This window comes from Phalangium opilio, unplaced genomic scaffold, assembly GCF_054372755.1.
Source record: "Phalangium opilio isolate 3A_F unplaced genomic scaffold, DU_Popi_V2 ptg000662l_1, whole genome shotgun sequence".
Lineage (NCBI taxonomy): Eukaryota > Metazoa > Arthropoda > Arachnida > Opiliones > Phalangiidae > Phalangium > Phalangium opilio.
The window spans coordinates 1988437-2009383 of NW_028324246.1; the positions used below are offsets into that span (position 1 = coordinate 1988437).

Genomic DNA, 20947 nt, shown 5'->3' on the forward strand with positions numbered 1-20947 from the left:
GCGCTCCAAATGTCCTACCCCTCGAATAATTTCAGGTATTCATACGTTAATTAGTAAAGTTGTTTAATTAAATTATTTTTTTAATACTCAATGCTGGAGTTATTTTTAGTTCAAATGAGATAATTAATTGTTTAATTTAATGGTATTAATTAAAAAAGAATATAGTAATTTTAATTATATTTGAATATTTTTACTATTAATAAGTAAAGTTGTTTAATTAGTTTGTAGGTTTAAATTATTTTTAATAATCAATGACAAAGTTATTTTTAATTAATAAAATAATTACTTAAAAATGTATAATTTAAAGATATTAATTAAAAAATAATAGTATTTTTAATTGTGTTTAATCATTTAAACTATTTTTAATATTAAAAAATTAATATAGTATTTTTAGTTATAGTTAAATATTTAAACTATTTTTAATATTAAAACAAATTGCCCCTGTTGGGTAGCTTATCCGCTGAAATGGTGTATTGCGGGTTAAACATTTCTACAGGCGCCCATAGAAATAACCCGTGGATCAAAACCCCTGAATGTCATCTTCCCCTAACATAACACGGTATAAATATTTTGGGTAATTTGTGATTTAACTCTAATTTGTAAGTAAAAAAAAAATAAAATTGAACTATTTTAGGCTTAACGAGCATCCGTAAAATTATGGCCTATGGTATGTTTGTATTCTCGTAAAATTTAATGTTATTTCGCTTTGAAAGGTAAATGGTTAAGAGCCTACGTGAACTATTAGTCTCTTAAAAGCCTTAGGCGTTGTCCTTGATAGCCCGAGAGTTTTGGCGGGGAAAAGCCCCCCCCCCAACACACACACACACACCCTGATAGGGTGGGGTACCAAAATAGAAACGTGTTTTCGCCAGCATCCCTAGTGTAAAAGGAAAAGGCATCCATCCTATAATAGTCTAATTGTAACCTTAGATATCGAAAAGGTCTCCCTAATTACACCCACGTGATACCTTCGTTTAAATCCATTACTGGTACCCTAGCTCCGGATAAATATAGACCTATTTCGTCTAAATTCTAGACCCGCTTTTACCACGTTAAATATTTAACATTGTATAAGGCGGTGATGTTACAGCGCGCCATCTATAATAAAATAGGGGATATTAAAATGGGCGCGAGACTATCTGACCATCTTTTGGCGCGCGAGCTCTTCAAAAGCGGTAAAAGGGATCGGATACTTATTTCATAATATAGGTAAGTACTATTTTATGTATACTAAATATAAATATACCGAAATATCTTGTCCATACACTCTATATATTTTTTTAATTTATTACTATTGTCTAAAATTGGTATTTCTAATCATTACGGTTAATATCCTACCCCTTCTAAGGTATATAATATTTGGCGCGTGCCAAGCGAGTCACTGATAGAAAAGAAAATCGCGTGCATCGTCACAAAGGCGGGAAGAATTTTGGCGCGAGCGGTGGAAAAAGGCGGGAAGAAGGAATTGGCGCGCGTGGGAGGAAAGGCGGGAAGAAGAGTTTTGGCGCGTTTTATTATGGAAGGAACTATCCTAGCTCGCGCGCTCCCAGCCAAATCGATGAGGATGGCGCGCGCGCGCGTCTTCGCTAAGCCTATTATCGATTATAGCGGACGAGAGAGAGAGATAGAAAAGGCGGGAGAGATTCTCATCCGACACAATTCAAATCGACTAGCGGACGAAGGCAAGCTTTAAGAGCGCCCAAAAAAGAAAAAAAAAGAATCACCAACCATATAAAACAATCGGGGCCTCGGCCCCAATACCGAGTTTACCCCTTTACCTTAAAAATTTACAACAAATTACAAGAAGACAATTAATAATCTATATCTATATAAATAAAAGTCCTGACAGACTGACTGATAATCAACGCCCAGCTCAAACCGCTTGCCCTAGAAGGCTGAAAATGCGCAGGAACGTTACTCATAGGTTGCCATCTTTTTAAATGGTGGCCAGAAATTTAAAATTCCTTCTATATGGAATAATGTCCGCGTGAAAAGTAATAAAAAAAATGTCCCGACGGGCTGACGGGCAACGCCGAGTGCCTTCGCTCCTAGGGTGGGTGCTACAAAAATATTAGTCATCAGTAAAATCAGCCCTTTCTTGATATAACATTTTGTTGGAAGTTCTTATTACACGCGAGTGACGCCGCGGGTAACAGTTATTAAAATTATATTAATCATTTGTACTAAATATTCATTCACTACATGAAACATGTTTTTTTTAATAAAATAAAAATAAGACTATACCTACTACGTTGACTGGTGCAGAATGTTTGTACAACCCAAAATTGGGTCCTGGTGGAGCGCCCCCAAGAAATAGCTTCGTTCGAGGAAGGGGAAGGGAGAGGGGGGTATCTGACAAGATGAGATTATGGAAAGAGAAGATCGAAGCAAAGACGGAACGGGATTGGGGAAGCTAGGACCAAGGAGATGTGGACCAAAGGATCTTAAAAAAAAATATATATATCTCGACGAAAAGGTTTGATACACATCCGGCCGGTTGGGGTCCCGGGGGCTGGGGGATCCGCCGCCTCAAGATTGCCGGCCCCAAGAGTGTCAGAGGGGGATGGGTTGAGAAAATATCCTCCAATATAAGGGGTCGAACACCTCAATAGTTCGTTTCACCAGAAAAATTCCATTCTATGTATAGAAACCATCGTATGCGTTATTGCTACGGGGATATCGTTGTAGTTAGTTTTAATGGTATTGCAAATTGGCGTTGACGCGTTTCGAGTTGTCAGAGGTAACAAACCATGGTAAGTGTGGTGCGCATGTGGGAATGGATATGATGTCAATTAATAACCTTTAAAGCAAAAAGTGATGGTCTCGTTATAAGAACAGATACTATGGATATGAAACAAAACATCAATTTCCAAATAGATATGATATAGTTTTGGAAAATATTTCGAAAATGTTAAACTCAAACTTTGATAGTTTTCAATCTTAGAGTCTAGAAACATATCCTCCCCCATTTATCTCAACTTTAACATAATTAGAGCAATGTTATCAGACCCTCTGTGAGTTAATACCGTTCTTCGAGTAATTATTACTATGGTTCAAACCGAACCGAACAGAACTGCTAGGCTCAATTTCTCTCTGCAATTAATTGACTCATCAAGAGGTGTGAAATTACCGATAAAAATTTTGGGACAAAAAAAAAATAAAATTACCGTTCTGTCGGTAATTTTTGGAAATTGTGAGAATTTTTGTTTTAGCTCAAACCTTTTGACTTTGAGCTCCAAATTTGGAAAATGTTTGGTAAGTTACCGGCAATTAACATTGTAAAATTAGGGCATGATATAAAACGGTAATTTACCGCGAAATTTGATAAATTACTGGTAAGTTACGGACGGTAAATTATTGAAGGGTAATTGGTTACAATAACTGAACGTTTTGTTGCAGACTTACGAATGGGTAATGTTACTTCAATCTAAACTATGACAGTTTAGCCTAGTTTTCTCTGACAAAATTTTCTCTCATTTTTTTTGGGCTAACTGTTTCCATCATATGTGGTGAGCACCGGAGGAAAAAGTAGATATCTAAATTGTCCAATGGGTTCCTTTCAATCGATTTACGGAGTTTTCTTCGCGTGGTTTCCCGCCCCCACCCCTCCCAAACAGAAAAAAAATGCGCGAACTAAAGTTTCTTCCAATGGTTAGTAGTTAACGTTAAAGGCGTGGCCTCTATCGAACTTTTAACTATGAGAATTCAGTCTTAGAATGTATGAAACACCTGCCTTTCTTCAATATAAATAAATCCCTTGTAAGGTTGGTTGGCGTACAGGAAACATTTGGAAAACTTTAATATGAAAAAAAAATGGGAATTTTTCTGGATCTTTTTTTAAAAAAAAAAAAGAAATTCCTTTTTAAAGTTTAAACGGTATTGGAGGGACAATTTACTAAATTTCAAACCGAAATCGAACATTTCCAATAAAGGTCCCAAGAATATAACCTATAGAAGCTCATAAAATAGAAGTAAATATTGTTAAAGGTAAATTACAGAAAATAAAGCAGTAAGAATTAAGAACCAACAAAAAACATTTACTATTTTTTGATTTCTTTAATTGGTAAAAGATTCACTTCGAGAAGCATTTATTAATCTTTCGTACTTTCAAATTATGGACTTTCTTGGACATAATGGGGCTGTTGGGGGGTTCTTGGTTTGGGGGGGGGGTGCAAGAAGGATAATGTCCTGATGGGGGTTTGACCGCCGAAGTGCCTGATGGGTAAAAAGCTAGCTATAGAACTAGAGTCGTTATCTTTGGGAAAGAGACTATATTTCTTAAATTGGTTTTCTTTATTTTGGGACACTTTTTTTTACTCTATCTTTTCTCCCCAAAGTTGCTTCCTTTCCCCCAAACCTAATCAAGTAGCGAATATTACGAGATAACTTATTTTTATACGACCAAAAATTCCCCTAGCTGGTTTAAAAGTCAAACGCCTCGTAAAGTATAGTATACTAGGTCATTTTTTATAATACAAGTTTATACTTTGAAAAATTTTCCAATTATCGTATAAAGTATTCTAACCCATCGTGATAACCTTTCAATGCCTTTACCACGGGGTAGAGTAGTTTAAGCGCGCGTGCCAGATTTGGCGGGAAATATCACGCGCAATTGACAATTTAAAAAACACGTGCGGGAATGTTAGTAATAATTGAAGAAACGAGCGCGAAATCTCACCACGTGGTAGAGTTTAGCGCGTGTGTAAAATTAAAAGGCGGGAAATATCACGCGCAATTGATAATTTAAAAAACGCGCGGGAATGTCAATAATAAAGAAAAAAAAAGCGCGCGAAATCTCACCACGTGCATCTGGTATAAAATATTTATGGAACGTTTAATATCAACGGCTTTATTTTTGTGTTTGTTTGAATGTACGTATGTATGAATACAATTTTTGCTTATATGGTTTTGTTTCTCTTATTAATTTTTTTTTCGTGTCATTAATTATTTTTATATAGAAAAAGTGTTTTGTTTATTTGTTTGTTTTTATAAGAACAAACACAAACAAAAAATAATAAAAATTCACACACAAATTTCCAAGCGTGATCATTTCTTACGCGGTAGTATATAAAAAACCATTGACTATAATATTATAATTATATATATAATCATTTAAATTTAGTGCGAGAAAATTCAAACTATATTTTTCTTGTCAAAATTTTCTTGAAGAATGAAACCACGAAAAAAGAAGTCGTGGCCCTCGTGGGGAGCCAATTTATTCCAAAGCCTAGATTTATATATTTTTATACGTAATCGTTAAGCCTCGGTTTGGGCCCCCAATTTTTGGTCAAGAGGGGGGGGGGCGGGAAGCAAAGAGAAAAAAGGACCTAGATGAATTATGAACCCAATTTTATCTCGGGCTGAATAGGGGGCCTTGTAAAGCCTTATGTTTTTAGTGTCGGTCATAAATTAGGCCCCAGAGGTTTTTGGAGGGGGGAAAGGGGAGGGCGAAGAGGGGGTCCCACCATTTTTGTTATTTAATAAATTGATGCCCCAATCGTCTTGTCCTGTCTAAAGTGATTAAGATAACCTTAATAGATTGGATTCCGCTAGTGCCTTAGGCTTAAGGTTACTGTCTTTTTTATCAGGGCTGTAGCGATCTACGTGTACATTTTAAAAACAAATTTATTTGGGTCCCGCAAAGAGTCTAGGGAGTTGGGAGGCCTGGTTCAAAATAAGTTTATTAATTGCTAGGACCAGTTTTAAATACTAGATGTGGGGGTTACTGGTCCTCGGGACCAGTTTATAAATGGAAAATCTATGGGAAAACATAGGGGGGACCAGTTCTGAGGAGCAGTTTATTATTTTAGACACTAAGGGAGACACTGGTCCCAAGGACAAGTTTAATTTGAAATATTCTTATTTCCCAGACTGGTCCTCTTGGGACAGAATTACGTTGATCGTATTGCTTGACATGTCGCTGTTAAAACTATTTAAATTAAATTAATTCCCTTGAACTTGTATTTTAATTAAACCGTGTCGATTCTGAGAGAGTTAATTAAGCTACTATATCTTAACATTATTTTTGCCCTTTTTTTAATTAATTTAATTATGATTATTTATTATTTTATTTTAATTACGGAGTGCGCATATTGTCAATACACTAAATTTACCATGACGAATAAAGCCAATTAAGCGCGTATTAATTTAAATACTGTTTTGGTAATATCTTCATTAAGTTTCTAAACTAATTTTAATTCTCGAAAAAACCTACTTTAATCAGATCATTTCTCGTTTTAATTATAACGCGGCAGCCATTTCTAATTATTTTTCATTTCATTAAAAAATATTTATTATTATTTTTTTTAATATTTTTTTGGGCGTTTCGTCAGAATAGTACTGAAGGAGAAAAAACCCAGGCTTTAAATTTTTCTTTTGGCATAGTTTTCGTTTGACGTCACACTTTAAAATATAGTATATACTAAGGCTAAAAAAATTAGGACATAATGACTAGATAAGGTTAAAGGTTAATTACTAATTTTGTTTAGTGTTAAGAAATTGAGAAAAACTTTACAAGTTGTATTTACTCTTTAAACGGTTATCTTTTTTTTTTCAAATCATAGCGCGCCTTTTCTCGAGACCACGCGCGCAATTTTTTTTATTTATTTATTTTTTCGCACGTGTATTTTTCCCGCCATAAATATTTAAACGAGTTTATTTCCCGCCATTTTTGTTGAAGAAAATCACGCGCGAATGTCTCGAGCTCTACTGAGAATAAACGCGCATTTTTTTTTCTTTTTTTAGGGGAAAATCTGCTTTCCAGATAATTAGGTAAAATTAAAAATATTCTAAACTAATTAATTAATTAATTACTTATTTAAATTGATCAACATCTACGATAGTATATAACAATGGCTGGCAGAATAGGCGCGAAAATACACCACATATTTTTATATTGTTTATTTGTTTTGTTTCGTCCATTTTGTTTAGGTTTACTTCAAAATAGTCGTTAACGCGGTGGGTAGATTCTTGTCACAATATATTTGAATCGCTCTTTCTTTCATTTTTTTTGGCCGAATGTTTTGTTTCTTTGTTTGTTTGTTTATTTACTTATTGGTGTTGGGTGTTCGTTATTCGATGAGTGGCGCATTTAGGCTGTCTTGAATGTCGACGCACGTCGCTTCGTAAACGGAGTCGGCGTAGAGTCGCCGTTCAGAAGCGCTGCCATGCAGGTTCAGCACGAACTTGTCGGTATCTTCGCTGGCACAAAAACAATCACACTTTTTCACATCATATAAATACGCGATATTTACGCATCAACAAACACGTAAATTCGTGCAAAATACTAATCAACTAAAAAATTTCAAACTATAAGCAAACAAACAAAGAAATAAACAACCCATCTTTTGTTGAAAAAAAAAAACCCGAACAAATACTTAAAGGTAAAGATTCAGGTAACAAGCGATATCTAGTTTACTAGGGAGAAGGTACATTTCCAATTTTATCTCCAGTCCAAATGTAGGTTCGGAGTTAATCGCCGCCTCTAAATTACAACCAGTATCTCATTGGTTCTTGAAAACTCACGTCAGCGCGACGCGAATGACGAAAATTACGTATTTTCCCACTCTGAGGAGAGGAGAAATAGCCCGGCCTCCTTTTACGTCCCCCCTTGTATTTTGAAAGGGGGACTGGGACTGGTGCGCGAACACTTTGGCATCTTATACCTTCTCCCTAATAAACTAGATATCACTTTTTGGTATAATGTTATGTTGCCTTTTACCTTTCCTTTAAATATAATCAATCGTGCCAAGAAAGTCAAACATTAAAAGTGCGCAAACAAATAAACAAATAAATAAACAAAGGGTTGAATGTAAATAAACATTTTCGACCAAGAATTAATTTGATCCCTCATAATAATTATAATAATAATAAACTTAGAAGCCCGTATACCACCTATCGCCTGATAAATCCCACTGAATTTCAAATCGAAATTTAGACCTAATTTAAATATAAAGACACACTCGACTAAATATACTACGATCTAAAACGTAATGAGTAATTTCCATTTAATTTAAAATGAAATCAGAAGCTGATAAACGCGAAGAAATAAAGATGAAAATTGGCCCCATATATTTATTAAGCTATTAAGAGCACCATAAGTTTATAAGATATGTTCTTCCATAAGTATGACCCTATTTATACTTCGTAATGCTACAGAAGAGACTTACAGCTCGAGCTAGTTCGAGGGAGAACGAGCGAGAATTGAAGTCCTACACTCGGTGGTTAATTTTGCAGGACTTCCATCTTCCTATTTAGTCTACATTACTAAGCCTTTGACATCGCCCCAGTCACCAGGCGTCGCTTTACCTCGAATCTATGACCTACGTCACTTCATGACAAGCTCCATTTTGTACCCAGGGGTCACTTTACGAGAATCTATAACGTTCCACCCATGTCACTTCATGACAAGGTCCAGTTTGTAAACAGTGACAAACGTATGGAACATATCTTATGATGAACTTATGCAAGGGCCGTCTCCCTAATAACTTCAAATTTATTTACTTCCGATCTCGGGTCACAGATATTAAACGGGTTGAGGGGGGTGAAAAGGAGGACGGGGTCGACTCTTGACTTCATTTCCGGTGGCTTGTCGTTTCCTTTAACGCAACCGGAAGTCAGGGATACTGATGGAGGGGGTCGGGAAAAGTAGACAAGGAATGACACGAACTTTAACAAGAGGTCTAATTAAGAAAACTGAAAGGGGATTTGAACATTTGTTGGATGAGGGGGAGGTATCGGGGATAGAGCCCCAGAGATGGGTTCCCTATTTTGCGGCGGCCGACAGATTCAATGGAAAAGAGGTCAAGAAAGAAGAAAAAAACCCATGAAAATAGGAATTTATTGGAGGGCTATGCAGGCAGGGCCTCCTTCCCAAAATTGGGCATAGAATTGTTCCGGAGCATTCCATTCTCTAATCGAGAACTCGGTCTTAACACCGTTCTTCGAATTGACGTAATCACACGCTTCCCTGTCTAATCAAAACTTATTTAGAAAGTTTGGCGCCAAAATGAATAAATAAATAAAATTGGCGGGAATAAACTAGTGTAGCACGAGCGCGCCTGTTTTACAAACAAAAAGATTTATTGTTAGGCCTAATTTTATTTTAGTTTTTGTTTCAATTTAGGCTTAGCTTATTTTCTCGAACTTTCGCGCGGATCTATTTAACCAGAATTCCTATCAACTTCTTTTAAATTTTAACACCGAAAAAAATAACTTTTCGAGGTCTTTTAATTGATTTTTTCTACTTACTAATTAATTAATTAAAATTAAATTCAATTAAAATAAGGCCTAATTAACGAAGGCTAACTAGAGGAGGATTTGGCGCTTCTTTCCTGGAGAGGAAATTAGAAATAATTTGGTTAATTAAGCTAGCTAACGGTGGAAGAAGATGAAGTCTTTTCTTCAAAAGTATTTAGGGGCAACAAAAATCAAGCTAAATCTCATTCGGTTCCATTATTCGGAAAGGAGGTGTGTGTGTGTGTGGGGGGGGGGGTTTAACTGGACAAAAGTCCCGGGGTCCTTTTGGTAAGAAAGAAGGACATTTTTGGGCACAAAATCAATTATTACAGACTCATTGAAACTTCCCACAAACCTTTCATTAATTTAAGCCGCCTTTTTTCACGAGCTTTAATCGTCGAAACAAGGCAACCAAAAAGAGAGCTCGGACACTTCCCCCAAAAATTACTTTTCGAGTAAATTGATTTCAGAGAGTGTACACAGGGTGTTTCTGATAAGTCTGCATGCATAAATTAAGTGGCATGTTCTTTGGGTGCATGCACTATTTTGAGTCCAAAATTTAACTTCTGCGATTCCATTTTGTTTGCCCAGCTAAGGGACACAGTTTTCGAGTTTAGATTGGATATGGACTACTTTACGGATGACCCCTTAAATTTAATTAAGAAACTCATTAAGACAATGATTTCTAAATTAATTTAATTAAGGGGTCATCCCTAAAAGACAAATCTAATCATAACTCTTAAACAGTGTCCATTAGGACAAACAAAATGGAGATAGAAATTACATACATTTTCGACTCAAAAATCGTGCATGCACCCAAAGAACATCCCCCAGACTTAATTTATGCATGCAGACTTATCATCAGAAACACCCTATAAACCGATTTAAATCCGTATAATTTCTGGTATCTTTAATTTAAAACGAAATAAACTATACAGTTATTAAAGTATGGCTGACGTATTTCGTTTACGAGGAAGTGTTCTAGCTCTCTTTTTTGGTCTTGAGAGCTGGCGCTAATGAAACATTAAGAATGGGCAATTATAACGAAAGTCTTAATTGGCGAAGAACGACGTCCATTAGAACAGAGCTATCTTTTTCCTTTGTCCAGTTAAATTGGAGAAAGAGGAGGCTAGTCACGTGATGCATTACGCGTACAATGTACCATATATATATATATATATATATACTGGAGAGAATTAAAGTATATTTCTAAATTAGGAAAGAGCAGCGTAGCCCGCGCTTATTATACGCGCAGTCGGGATTTGAATAATTTATTATTGTTATTGCTTAGCGTCTAACTGTGTAAACATCTGAGTTTTGCTTCGTTTGTTTTTGGATTCATTTGGGAATTATAGTCGAGGGCCAATGCTAGCTGGGCTCGATCGTCTACATACCGGGGTCCTTTATGCCCGTTCGAGGGGTAAATCACTCGAAAACACACCTAATTTAACCCTTTTTAACAGACGGTGTCGTCGTTCCATTAATGGGGTATAAAAACCTGTCCTATGTTTATTATCCTTTAATTTCATGAAAGGTTATATAATATCAGCTAGGGATAGATTTAATTTTAGAAGTAGGAATGGAGAACAGAGTAATCTGGGCGCGCGTCAAAGTCCCGGATCCATTTCCCCGGGACGGAGGGGTATGAAAGAAGAGGCGCGGTCATAGCGATAGAGGTAAAAATGAGTTACGTATTTTTCACCGTCCCCGTCAGTAACGTCATCAAAACGTAGTTTAAGTGAGCCAATAAGATAATTTAAAATTTTCGTTACGTGTTGGAGGGAGGGGCTCTATACTGGGCTATGAATCGGACTGAAGTAAATACTAACCATTCTCCATTCCTGCCTCTAAAATTACATCCATCCCTGATAATATCCAAAATTTTTAACTGAGTCGGAAGTTTTCGCATATAGTTTAGAATCAAATTAATAAAAATTTTGCTTGATCTTTAATCGAGATGAAATTTGTCTATAGACACCGAAATTGCCAAGTTTGCTAAGGATTTTAATATATTATATTTTAAATAAGCTAATATTTTCAAAGAATTGAAACGCGTTCAGTGCACGAAACCACATAAACCACATTTGCACAGGTATCTGGCAGCCCGGCTGCATGAAAGCCCTAGTTTTCTAATCTATTTATTTTTTTCTAGGTAAAGCAGGGGATGGTCAATCTTCGGAATAAATGTTCAATTGTGCCAATGACTTAAACTTAACGAATTTAATTAATTAATTTAAAACCCCGAGAAACAGATGTTAATTTTCAAACGGTTGCTAAAATCAATCGGAAACATTAAAAGGTCATTTAAAATTTCGTTGAAAACGTTAAAATTTTAACGAATTCAAGTTGTATTACTAACACCGTATCGGTTTATAGGCTGTCGAGATATCCCGACCTAAACCAAGGCGGATTATAGAATATATATAGTAGATTCGATCGTAAATCCCGTTTAATTAATAATTTAACTCGACAGAGAGGGATCAAAGGAAGGGGGGACGTATACGCGCGTCCCCCCTTCCGTCCTCTAAAGGGTTCCAATCCATTTATTTATTATTAGTCAATCTTGTATCGGGGACCGTATACTCTACGTCTATAGTCCCAAAGCCATTTAGAAACAGTTCGGCTTAAATTGACGTAATTTACTTGGGAGGGTTTTAGTCTTAATGTTAACTTGTCGATATCAATTAGAGACGCGTGCCTTTAAGGTTAAGCTCGAGTCAAAATCTAATTTAATTTAACTGGCACGTGATAATTCCCGCCTAAAAAAAGAATTAGTTTGGCGGGAAATTATAAATAAAGCGCGAGATAAGGCACGTTTTCATGAAAGCGATTTGCAAGAAGAAAAAACCTTTCTTTCACCTTAACACCTTGTTTAATTTTCTTCGAACCGCCATTTTGTTTAGGCATTATCTGTTTTAACAAGAATACATAGATTTCATCCACTTGGAATCTTTAAGAGGTCAAAGACCCCTACCAAGAAGCGATATCTAGTTTATTAGGGAGAAGGTGATGCCTAAGTATTCGCGCTCCGTGGTCCCAGTCCCCCTTTCAAAATACAAACTAGTGACAAACTTACGTAACATATCTTATGAACCCATATCCTGACTCAAGAAAATCTCTTGCATAAAAACGTGACTTAAAAGTGTCGGTAAAACATAAATAAACCACCACGATATTATAAATAAAATATAACGCAATTAACCTTGATGTTGTTTTATATCCTAAACTTGTCGTCCGCATGGTCGACCAATCGTATAATTGACCTCTTTTTCACCCCTCCCACCTTTCCCTTTCTCATTCAGTTTTTCGTCAATGTGGGGTTAGTTTTTGTAAAAGCTTAGGATAGGTTAGGGTGTAGGGGGGTTTTATCGGATAATTAGTGCGCTGTCGAAATGGGGTTCAAACCCCCTCCCCCCGTAGTACCTTCCTTGGCGGTAACAGAAGAGAACCCCTCAAATGAAGCGTCGGTTGTGGGGATGAGTGGTAGTAGGGGGGCATTGCGAGAAAATGTCAGGTAAGATCCGATCGGAGCAAAACGTAATTAACACTAACGACTAAGGGGGGGGGAATTTCACACCCCCACACCCTGTACCTACACGACAGCAAATGAGATGATTGCACTTTGGGGCGAGCGCGCGTTAAATTTTGCCGCGCTTTTGTAGCCGCCTATACCAACCTACATTTAAATGGTAAAGGAATGAAGAAAAAAATTAACAGCGGTAATTCTAAGTTGCCATTATCGGGGGAGGGGCGAGGGACAGGACCCCCTATCAAGAAAAAAAAGGTGAGATATTTAATTATATTACTAATGACATTAGCACGCGGAACTTATTCAAAATTATTTTATAACCTTTCCAGAAGCAAACCTTAATTTATCCTGGCGCTAATTAAGTTAATTATGATTAGACTGCAGGTACGTGCACCGCCCCTCTTCTTCTCCCTCTTCCTTTCATTTAATTTAATTATTTCTCAACCTAACTTACTTTAATTCGAGCAAGCGAATAATTAGAATAATTGCTTTCGCGAATTAAGAATTAAACGCGTTATAGTTTATCTAAAGTATTTTCAAGTATTTTTCATATTTTCCCATCTATAAGTCTGCATGCACAAATTAATTAATGGGAATGTTCTTTGGGTGCATGCACGATTTTGAGTCGAAAATGTAACTTCTATCTCCATTTTGATTGCCCTAAGGGTTAGCTACTGTTTTCGAGTTATGATTTGAATGTTTTAGGGATGACCCCTTAATTAATTAAATTAGAAATCATTGTCTTAATCAGTTTCCTAATTAAATTTAAGGGCTCAACCATAAAATACTCCATCTAATCTTAACCCGAAAACAGTGTCCCTTAGGGCAATTTACAAAATGGAGATAGAAAATACCTCATTTTCGACTCAAAATCGTGTATGCACAATCCCTTAATTTATGCATGCAGACTTATCAGAAACACCCTGTATATAATATTATTCATTAAACTTCAACCCTCGTATATTGTATTCATAGACAAATGAATTTAATCATCCCCCTTACTTTACAAAAAAAACATCCTGTGTAAAATAAATATAAAGAAAAAATAATATTGAACTACGGACGCGTAGAGGGGAAAACATTTCTACAGGGGCTATGGGAAAATACATAGGAAGTCTTGCCCCTAAATGTTGGCTTTTCCCAAAATGTTTCTTAAAACATTTTCGACTCAAAATCGTGCATGCACCCAAAGAACACAATCCCTTAATTTATGCATGCATACTTATCAGAAACACCCTGTATATAGGATTTTTTGGGTTCGGAGGTTTAAGTATAAATAATTGCTTAACAAAATTGAAAAATTCAAAAAATAATAAATTTCAAAATAAGCAATCAACTTAAAAAAATTAAGAAACACAATTTCACGAAAGGTGTAAACAAAAATAACTAGCAATTAAATACAATCAAAAGTCTATTAATTATAAAGTTCAATTTACTAATTAATAGACTAGTGATTATACTTAAAATGGAAGATAAGGTATCAAACTCACAGTTTTTGTTTCTTGAGGTCGGAGCAGGACTTGCTGAGAGAGCGTGTAAAGTACAGGTACGTCTTATGGACTCTGCAATGGCAAATTGCCACCACTAAGATGACAATTAGGCAAGCTCCCGCCAAAGTGGCTGCGGCGATGTAAATATTGTGCAAGTGTTCCATGGGCACGCTAACGGGGCCCACGGTGGCCCCCTCCGACGCGTGAACCGCCGTGTCCTCTAAAGTGTGCGCCATCGGCTTCGGTTGGTAAACTAATTCTGAAAATAAAAAAAATTAAATTAACAAAGGTTCCAGTTCAGTTAAAAAAGAAACAGTATGATTGGATGGAGAGAGAGAGAGAGAGAGAGAGAGAAGAAAAAACCGGGGGTAAAAAGGTGACGTAGCAAATCAGGCGTATTTTCATTTATGATTTAAAAGGCGGGAAAACTTTGCGCGGGAAAAAAGCGCGTGCCACCGTTTTGATAAATTGCGCGTGAACTTTCAACTTTCTTTTTTTTTTACTTTATTTTCTTTTTAGCTAGAGAGCAAAGATGAGTTTATTTTTTAGACTTAGTACGGAAGAGTAGAGGTATAATGGAGAAAACGTTGGCCTAAAGGCTGGTGATGTTAAGCCTAAGGAACGACGAACAAAAAAAAAATAAAAAACTAAACTAAAGAAAGATGAAAAGAATTTAGTCAAAGGCGATGGAGCGTGCCCGAAGAAAGAGAGAGAGAGAGAAGGAGGGAAAAAGGCAAAGATTCTTATATAAGAACCTTTTATTTCTTCAGCGTTTTCTCTCTTTTTTTTCTTATTATATATTCGAGATGTCTTTTTAAGAGGGAAATATATTTTTTTTGCATTTCGAGATACCGTTAGCGTAAGTAACGTTATAATTAAAAGTGTAACAAACCGCTAGTTACATTTTCATTAAAATTGAAAAATAACTGAGTAATAAAAGGATACACCGGGCTAGAAATTTTGCTTTCTTTTTTATCATCAATTGGAACCATGTTTCTATCTAAAACATTAAAGAAGATACGAGCAATTAAGTAATAAGAGTAATGGGATGGCACTACGCGTTAGGCTTTCCCGGGAAGCACTCACTGGGAAGTACCCCAATTGGACAAACGAACACGTCAGGTGGTACTAGGCGTCCAATCGTGGTACTTCGCAGAAAAGCCTAACGTGTAGTGTCCATAACGGAAACTTAATTGCACGTATCTTCTTTAATATTGTAGATAGAAACATGGTTCAAATTGATGATATTCATTATTTTATACGCTCTTTCGATTAAAAGTTAAAAAATTCTAGTCCGGTGTATCCTTTTTAGTTTATTACAAAGAAATCAGTTTTAACGCACTTCCAACAAACCAAAGTTGCTAGTTGGATTTCCCTCAATACTAACGTAAAACCGAAATCGCTTTACATTTTGAACTATAACCTAACCTAATCTAATCAAAGTCCTTTTCAAACGTTATAACTTTTGACTCAACTAGATTGGCCGAAAAGTTTAGTCAGCAAAAATTGCCGATTTAACTTGAAAAAGTTCTAATCGTCTGAATAGAACCTTTACATAACCTAATCTAACGTAACCAGCAAGGGATACACTTAGAGAAGATTGGGTTACTTATGCTGCTCGAATCTTGGTTCTTTGAATCGAGATTTATTCAAAAGGCGTTATTCCGAGAGCCCTCTTATACCGTTATGATCCGAGAGAGAGAGAGAGAGAGAGAGAGAGAGAGAGAGAGAGAGGAGTGAGAGAGAGGAGAAAGAAGGCTACGCCAGCCTTGGATCATTTACATCAAACTTTACAAGTACACAGACCGTCGGTACACGACTCATGCACGAGATAAAAAAAAGAAATAAAGAAATAAGACTGCAAGTACCGAATTCGGTTTGAATAACAAATAAACATCAAAGAGCGATTTTTCTTTAAAGCTAGGAACATTTTTATCCAAAGGAATAATAAATGAAATTATTCAAATGAAGCGGCCAGCAACCCAACCGAGACTATTCCGTTTGTGTAATTCTTCTGTTGTTTTTTTTAAATACAAAATAGAAGTAACATATCAACAAGAAGTGATATCTAGTTTATTAGGGAGAAGGTATAAAACGCCAAAGTAGTCGCTTCCATAGTCCCAGTCCCCCTTTCAAAATAGAAGGGGGGGGGGCGTAAAAGGAGGCCGGGCTATTTCGCCTCTCCCCAGTCGGAAAATATGACTGTAATTTTCGTCATTCGCGTCGCGCTGACGTGCACGAGTTTTCAAGAACCAATGAGATGCTGGTTGTAATTTAGAGGCGGCGGGGATTAACGCCGGATGTCTACGTTTAGACTAGAGATAAAGCTGGAAATGTGGCGAATTTATACCTTCTCCCTAATAAACTAGATATCACTTCTTGATATCAATTAGAAGCATCCACGATTTTCAAAATCGAATTTGTTAAAATTCCCTGTCCTATATATAGTTAAATTCAGACTAGGAGGATTGATGCCATTTACACCAGGAGACGAGGCTACATGGTACTGCATGCACTTTATCCGCCAAATAGCCTGGCCTCCCGGTTGTAAATAGTATGAAACTATCTAGTCTGAAAACTAACTACCATTTCTGTACCAATACCATAAGCTTGAGGACCCAGAGTAAACTTGTTAAGGATTTTTTTGGGAGGTGGGGTTGTCCATCTGCCAAATGGGGACGATCTTCGGGGCCCCAAGACAGAGGGGCTCCAGGGGCTTGAGGTTCTACCTTCTAATGCTCTTTTTCAGGGGGATCTACTAAAAGCTTTGGGATTATCGACTGTTTCTCACCGTGCCCTCGTTCCACCTTCAGATCCCGTTTCTTTATCTGAAATCGTTATGGGTTTCTTTGGGACAGTTAAGGGCCGAGCATTAAGGGGTGAAGAACTCAAGGTTTGCAGTGTCATAACTCTGTTTCTATCAGATACACAGGGATGTCCTTTGAGTAAGTTATAGTCCCATTTCTCCCCTTTGAAACGGTACTAAATATTTGGGGTTACGAAGATCGGGGCCCCGAGTAGTTAAGCTAAATGTTTATCCTCTACATACAGTTAACAAGGATTAGTTTTAATCGACACATTTTTAAGTAAGGTTCTATACAGTGATGTCCTTCGAGTATGTTATAGTCCTATTTCTTCCCTTTCAAACGATACTAGATAATTGGGATTATGACAATCAGGTCCCGAGTAATTAAGCATAATATTTGTAAACATTCTCTCCAACACATGGTCTTATTTACGCGACACCTTTAAACTCTGGTTCTAAAAAAGATACATGGAAGTCCTTTGAATATGCTATAGTCCTATTCCTCCTAGCTTTCTAATGATACTAAATACTTGAGAGTTACAACAATCAGGGCCCAAGTAATTAAGCAAAAATGTTCATAAACGACCTCTCCAAGGGCTTATTTACACGACAACTTTTAATTCTGGTTCCATAAGTGATATACCTACGAGAAAAGGTCCTTGAGTATGTCCCCTTGGGCCCTTTCCAACGATACCGCAAACATTTTTAAAGGGGCTCGAAAAACCATGATGTTACGTTGCAAATAAATATCCAACCTCTCTATTTGTAATTGCGAACTGACGTTTACAGACGGGGCGCTTCGCTGTTGGCTCATGGGGGAAATTGGGACCTCCTTTGCCGGAAATTACGTTATATAAAAAACGGTACAAGCCAAGGAAAAGGGGAGAAATTCGAAAGAGGACCGAGAAACGAGTTCACACAGAGAGTAATTCTAAATGAACAAGTACCAACCGTTCAACGTGAAATACCTTTATGGAGCTCTACAGTCATCTAGTCTCAATGGTAACAAGAAAAACATATTTCCCTATACAGAAAACACGTGTATGTTTTGCGGCGCATGGTTATTTCCCGCCTAAACCCGTTGCTCATTAAAGGAGGGGAGAGGGAAACGCACAAGCGCGCGTACTGTTAAGCCTAATTTGAAATATTTTCAAAACTTTAAAAGGAGAGTGAAGTGGAAAATCATGTGATTTTTTTATAGATTCTTCTATACTAATGAAAGCGCGCCCACTGTTAAGCCTAATTTGAAATATTTTCAAAACTTTAAAGGGAGAGTGAAGTGGAAAATCATGTGATTTTTTTTTATAGATTCTTCTATACTAATTATAAGACCAGTCTGTATAGTTAAACATTCGGGAAATACAGTCTCCGAATGATTTTAAAATTCAAATTAGATTCAGATTTTAAAGATAATTTGAAATAAGGACCTCCGACCAATCGCGTAATGCCCTGCCTTCCTGTTGACATAATTCCAGTTGCACGCTCGACATGTTGCGACACGGTTATCACATCGCTAGCAAATTTTATCAAATCTCGCGGTAAATTTCATTCGGAATGGAGCATGCGTGCCACAAGAATTTTGTTAATAAGAAGGCATTGCGTTACGCGATTGGTCGGAGGTACTTATTTCAAACCATTTTTAAAATCCGAACCTAATTTGAATTTTAAAATCATTCGGAGATTTTCATGGATGTTTCACTACGCAAAATGGTTTTATAAATAGTAGAAGAATCAATAAAAAATCACTTGATTTTCCACTTCACCCTCCCTTTTATGAAATTAATTTAAAATAACAAAGGTGTTTTTGGTTTACCTTCGCACATATCTCCGGTGTATCCGGGTTTACACGAACAGAAGAAAGAGTCCAAACTAGGCCAACAACTGCCGCCATTTTGACAGGGATTTGGGTAACAAGGGTCGTAGTGCTGCGTACATCCGGGAGCTGCGAAGAATTATATTAATACAACTTAGACTTTGCCATTTTCACTTACACTCAACGAAACATCAAATCGAACTCCATATCTCAACCCATTTATATTATTTTTACTTTAATAGTAACATAAGATATGTTCCATAAGTTTGTAACTGGTTACAAACTGGAGTTTGTAACTGGTTACAAACTGGAGTTTGTCATGAAGTCACGTATGTCATAGATTAGATTCGAGGTAAAGCGACGCCTGGTGAGGCGCTGCATATCAAAGGCTAAATAGGACTAGATGGAAGTCCTGCAAAATTGACACCGAGCGTAGGACTTCAATTCTCGCTTGTCGAGTTGTCGTTCTCGAACTAGTTATCTAGAGCTGTAAGTCTCTAGCATTACGAAGCATAGGTAGCGTCATACTTATGGAACATATCTTATAAACATATGTAATTACGTATATACTAAGAAGTTAATTGTTCTACTTACCATTGTATCCCGGATGACATATGCAGCTGTAATTATTGCCCCGATCGACGCATTGAGCCGGTTCGGGACAAGGATTGGGTGAACACAGATCTACTTTAATCTGACATCTCCATCCGCGGTAACCGGGTCCGCAATGGCAACGATATCCTGCCACCAGATCTTCGCAATTGCCGCCATTAATACAGGGACTCGAATCGCATTCGTCGTACTCGAATTCGCAATGATCTCCGCCGTAACCGGGTAAGCAGTAACACTTGTACTTGCCGACGCCGTCTTCGCAAACGCCGTGAACGCAAGGGTTGGGTTGACATTCGTTAATGTTGACTTCGCAGTCGTCACCCGAGAAACCCGGTGGACATTCGCAGGCGTATTCCGTGTCGTTTCCGACGCAAGTACCGTTGTTTTGACACGGTCTCTTGTCGCATAAATTCACCCGTTCGTCGCACGTTTGACCTCTGAACCCTATATCAAAGATGCCGTCAAATTAAAAGGTTTAGTTTTAAACGGGACTATAATTGCTTCGAATAAATATACATTAACTATAGAAATATGCCTAATCTATATCTATATAAATCAGAGTCCTGACTGGCAGACTGACTGATAATCAACGCCCAGCCCAAACCGCTTGCCCTAGAAGGCTGAAAATGTGCAGGAACGTTACTCATAAGTAGTAGGCGCGTACTAAGAAAGATTTTTCCAATCCGCCGCCATCTTAAAAATGGCGCCCAGAAATGTAAAAAAAACCTCTCTATGCAACAAAGTCCGCGCGTTTCAACCCATTTCAAAAATATTTAGTACACTGGTTTCCTTTAACCTATAGACGGGCTGAATGGTCTTTTGGGTTCGATTTGTTGCCATCTTTTTAAATGGCGGCCAGAAATTTAAAAACCCTTCTTTATGTAATAATGTAATATGTGAAAAGTAATACAAAATGTCACGACGGGCTGACGGGCAACGCCGAGTGCCTTCGCTACTAGGGTGCTACAAAAATATTAGTCATCAGTAAAATCTACCCATTCTTTATATCATTTTGATGGAAGTTCACCTTACACGAGAGCGACGCCGCGGGTAACAGCTAGTAAGATATATATTACCTTAAGCCTAATTTGAAAAAAATTGGCTTAGCAACAGTTTCCCTGGCGAAAAACTGACCCATTCACGCACACGCTTGTCGTCCGATTGAACCTCCCCTCCCCCTCCTTCTCAAACAGAAACCCTTTCTCATATTTCCTTCACTTCCAATAAAATAGGTCTAAAATGGGCCTAAATTATTATAACCACCGTAAAATAAAAAAAATTTAAAATTAAAAAGCGTTATCATTGCAAATAAATTATGGAATTAATTTTGAAGCATCCGATAATAAAGAACAAGTTGGGAAAACCAAAATATTACCTCTCCGAGTCAAGACGACTACTTACAAACTTATTTACCCAGATATGGAAATGTTTCTTAAGTTAAAATTTATGAAATATTAAAG

The 20947-nt window shown here is 37.0% G+C and overlaps 1 protein-coding gene across 6 annotated transcripts in view; it reads right to left on the minus strand.

Annotated features, from left to right (window-relative positions):
• Positions 1-20947, minus strand: part of LOC149588341 (uncharacterized) — a 50094-nt gene that overhangs the window by 8985 nt on the left and 20162 nt on the right. For 3 of the 6 annotated variants that reach the window (XR_016380042.1, XR_016380041.1, XM_089863126.1), the window contains exons 7-9: positions 19470-19931; positions 18876-19004; positions 14257-14515 (exon numbers count right to left, since the gene is read on the minus strand). Coding sequence is in view for 4 of the 6 variants with exons in the window: in XM_089863126.1 (XP_089719252.1) it covers positions 14257-14515; positions 18876-19004; positions 19470-19931 (850 nt within the window). In the remaining 2 variants the exon portion in view is untranslated. Of the gene's footprint in view, positions 1-4833; positions 7201-14256; positions 14516-18875; positions 19005-19469; positions 19932-20947 lie in introns of those variants that run through there. The other 3 variants (XM_089863124.1, XM_089863125.1, XM_089863127.1) reach the window with 2 other exon arrangements.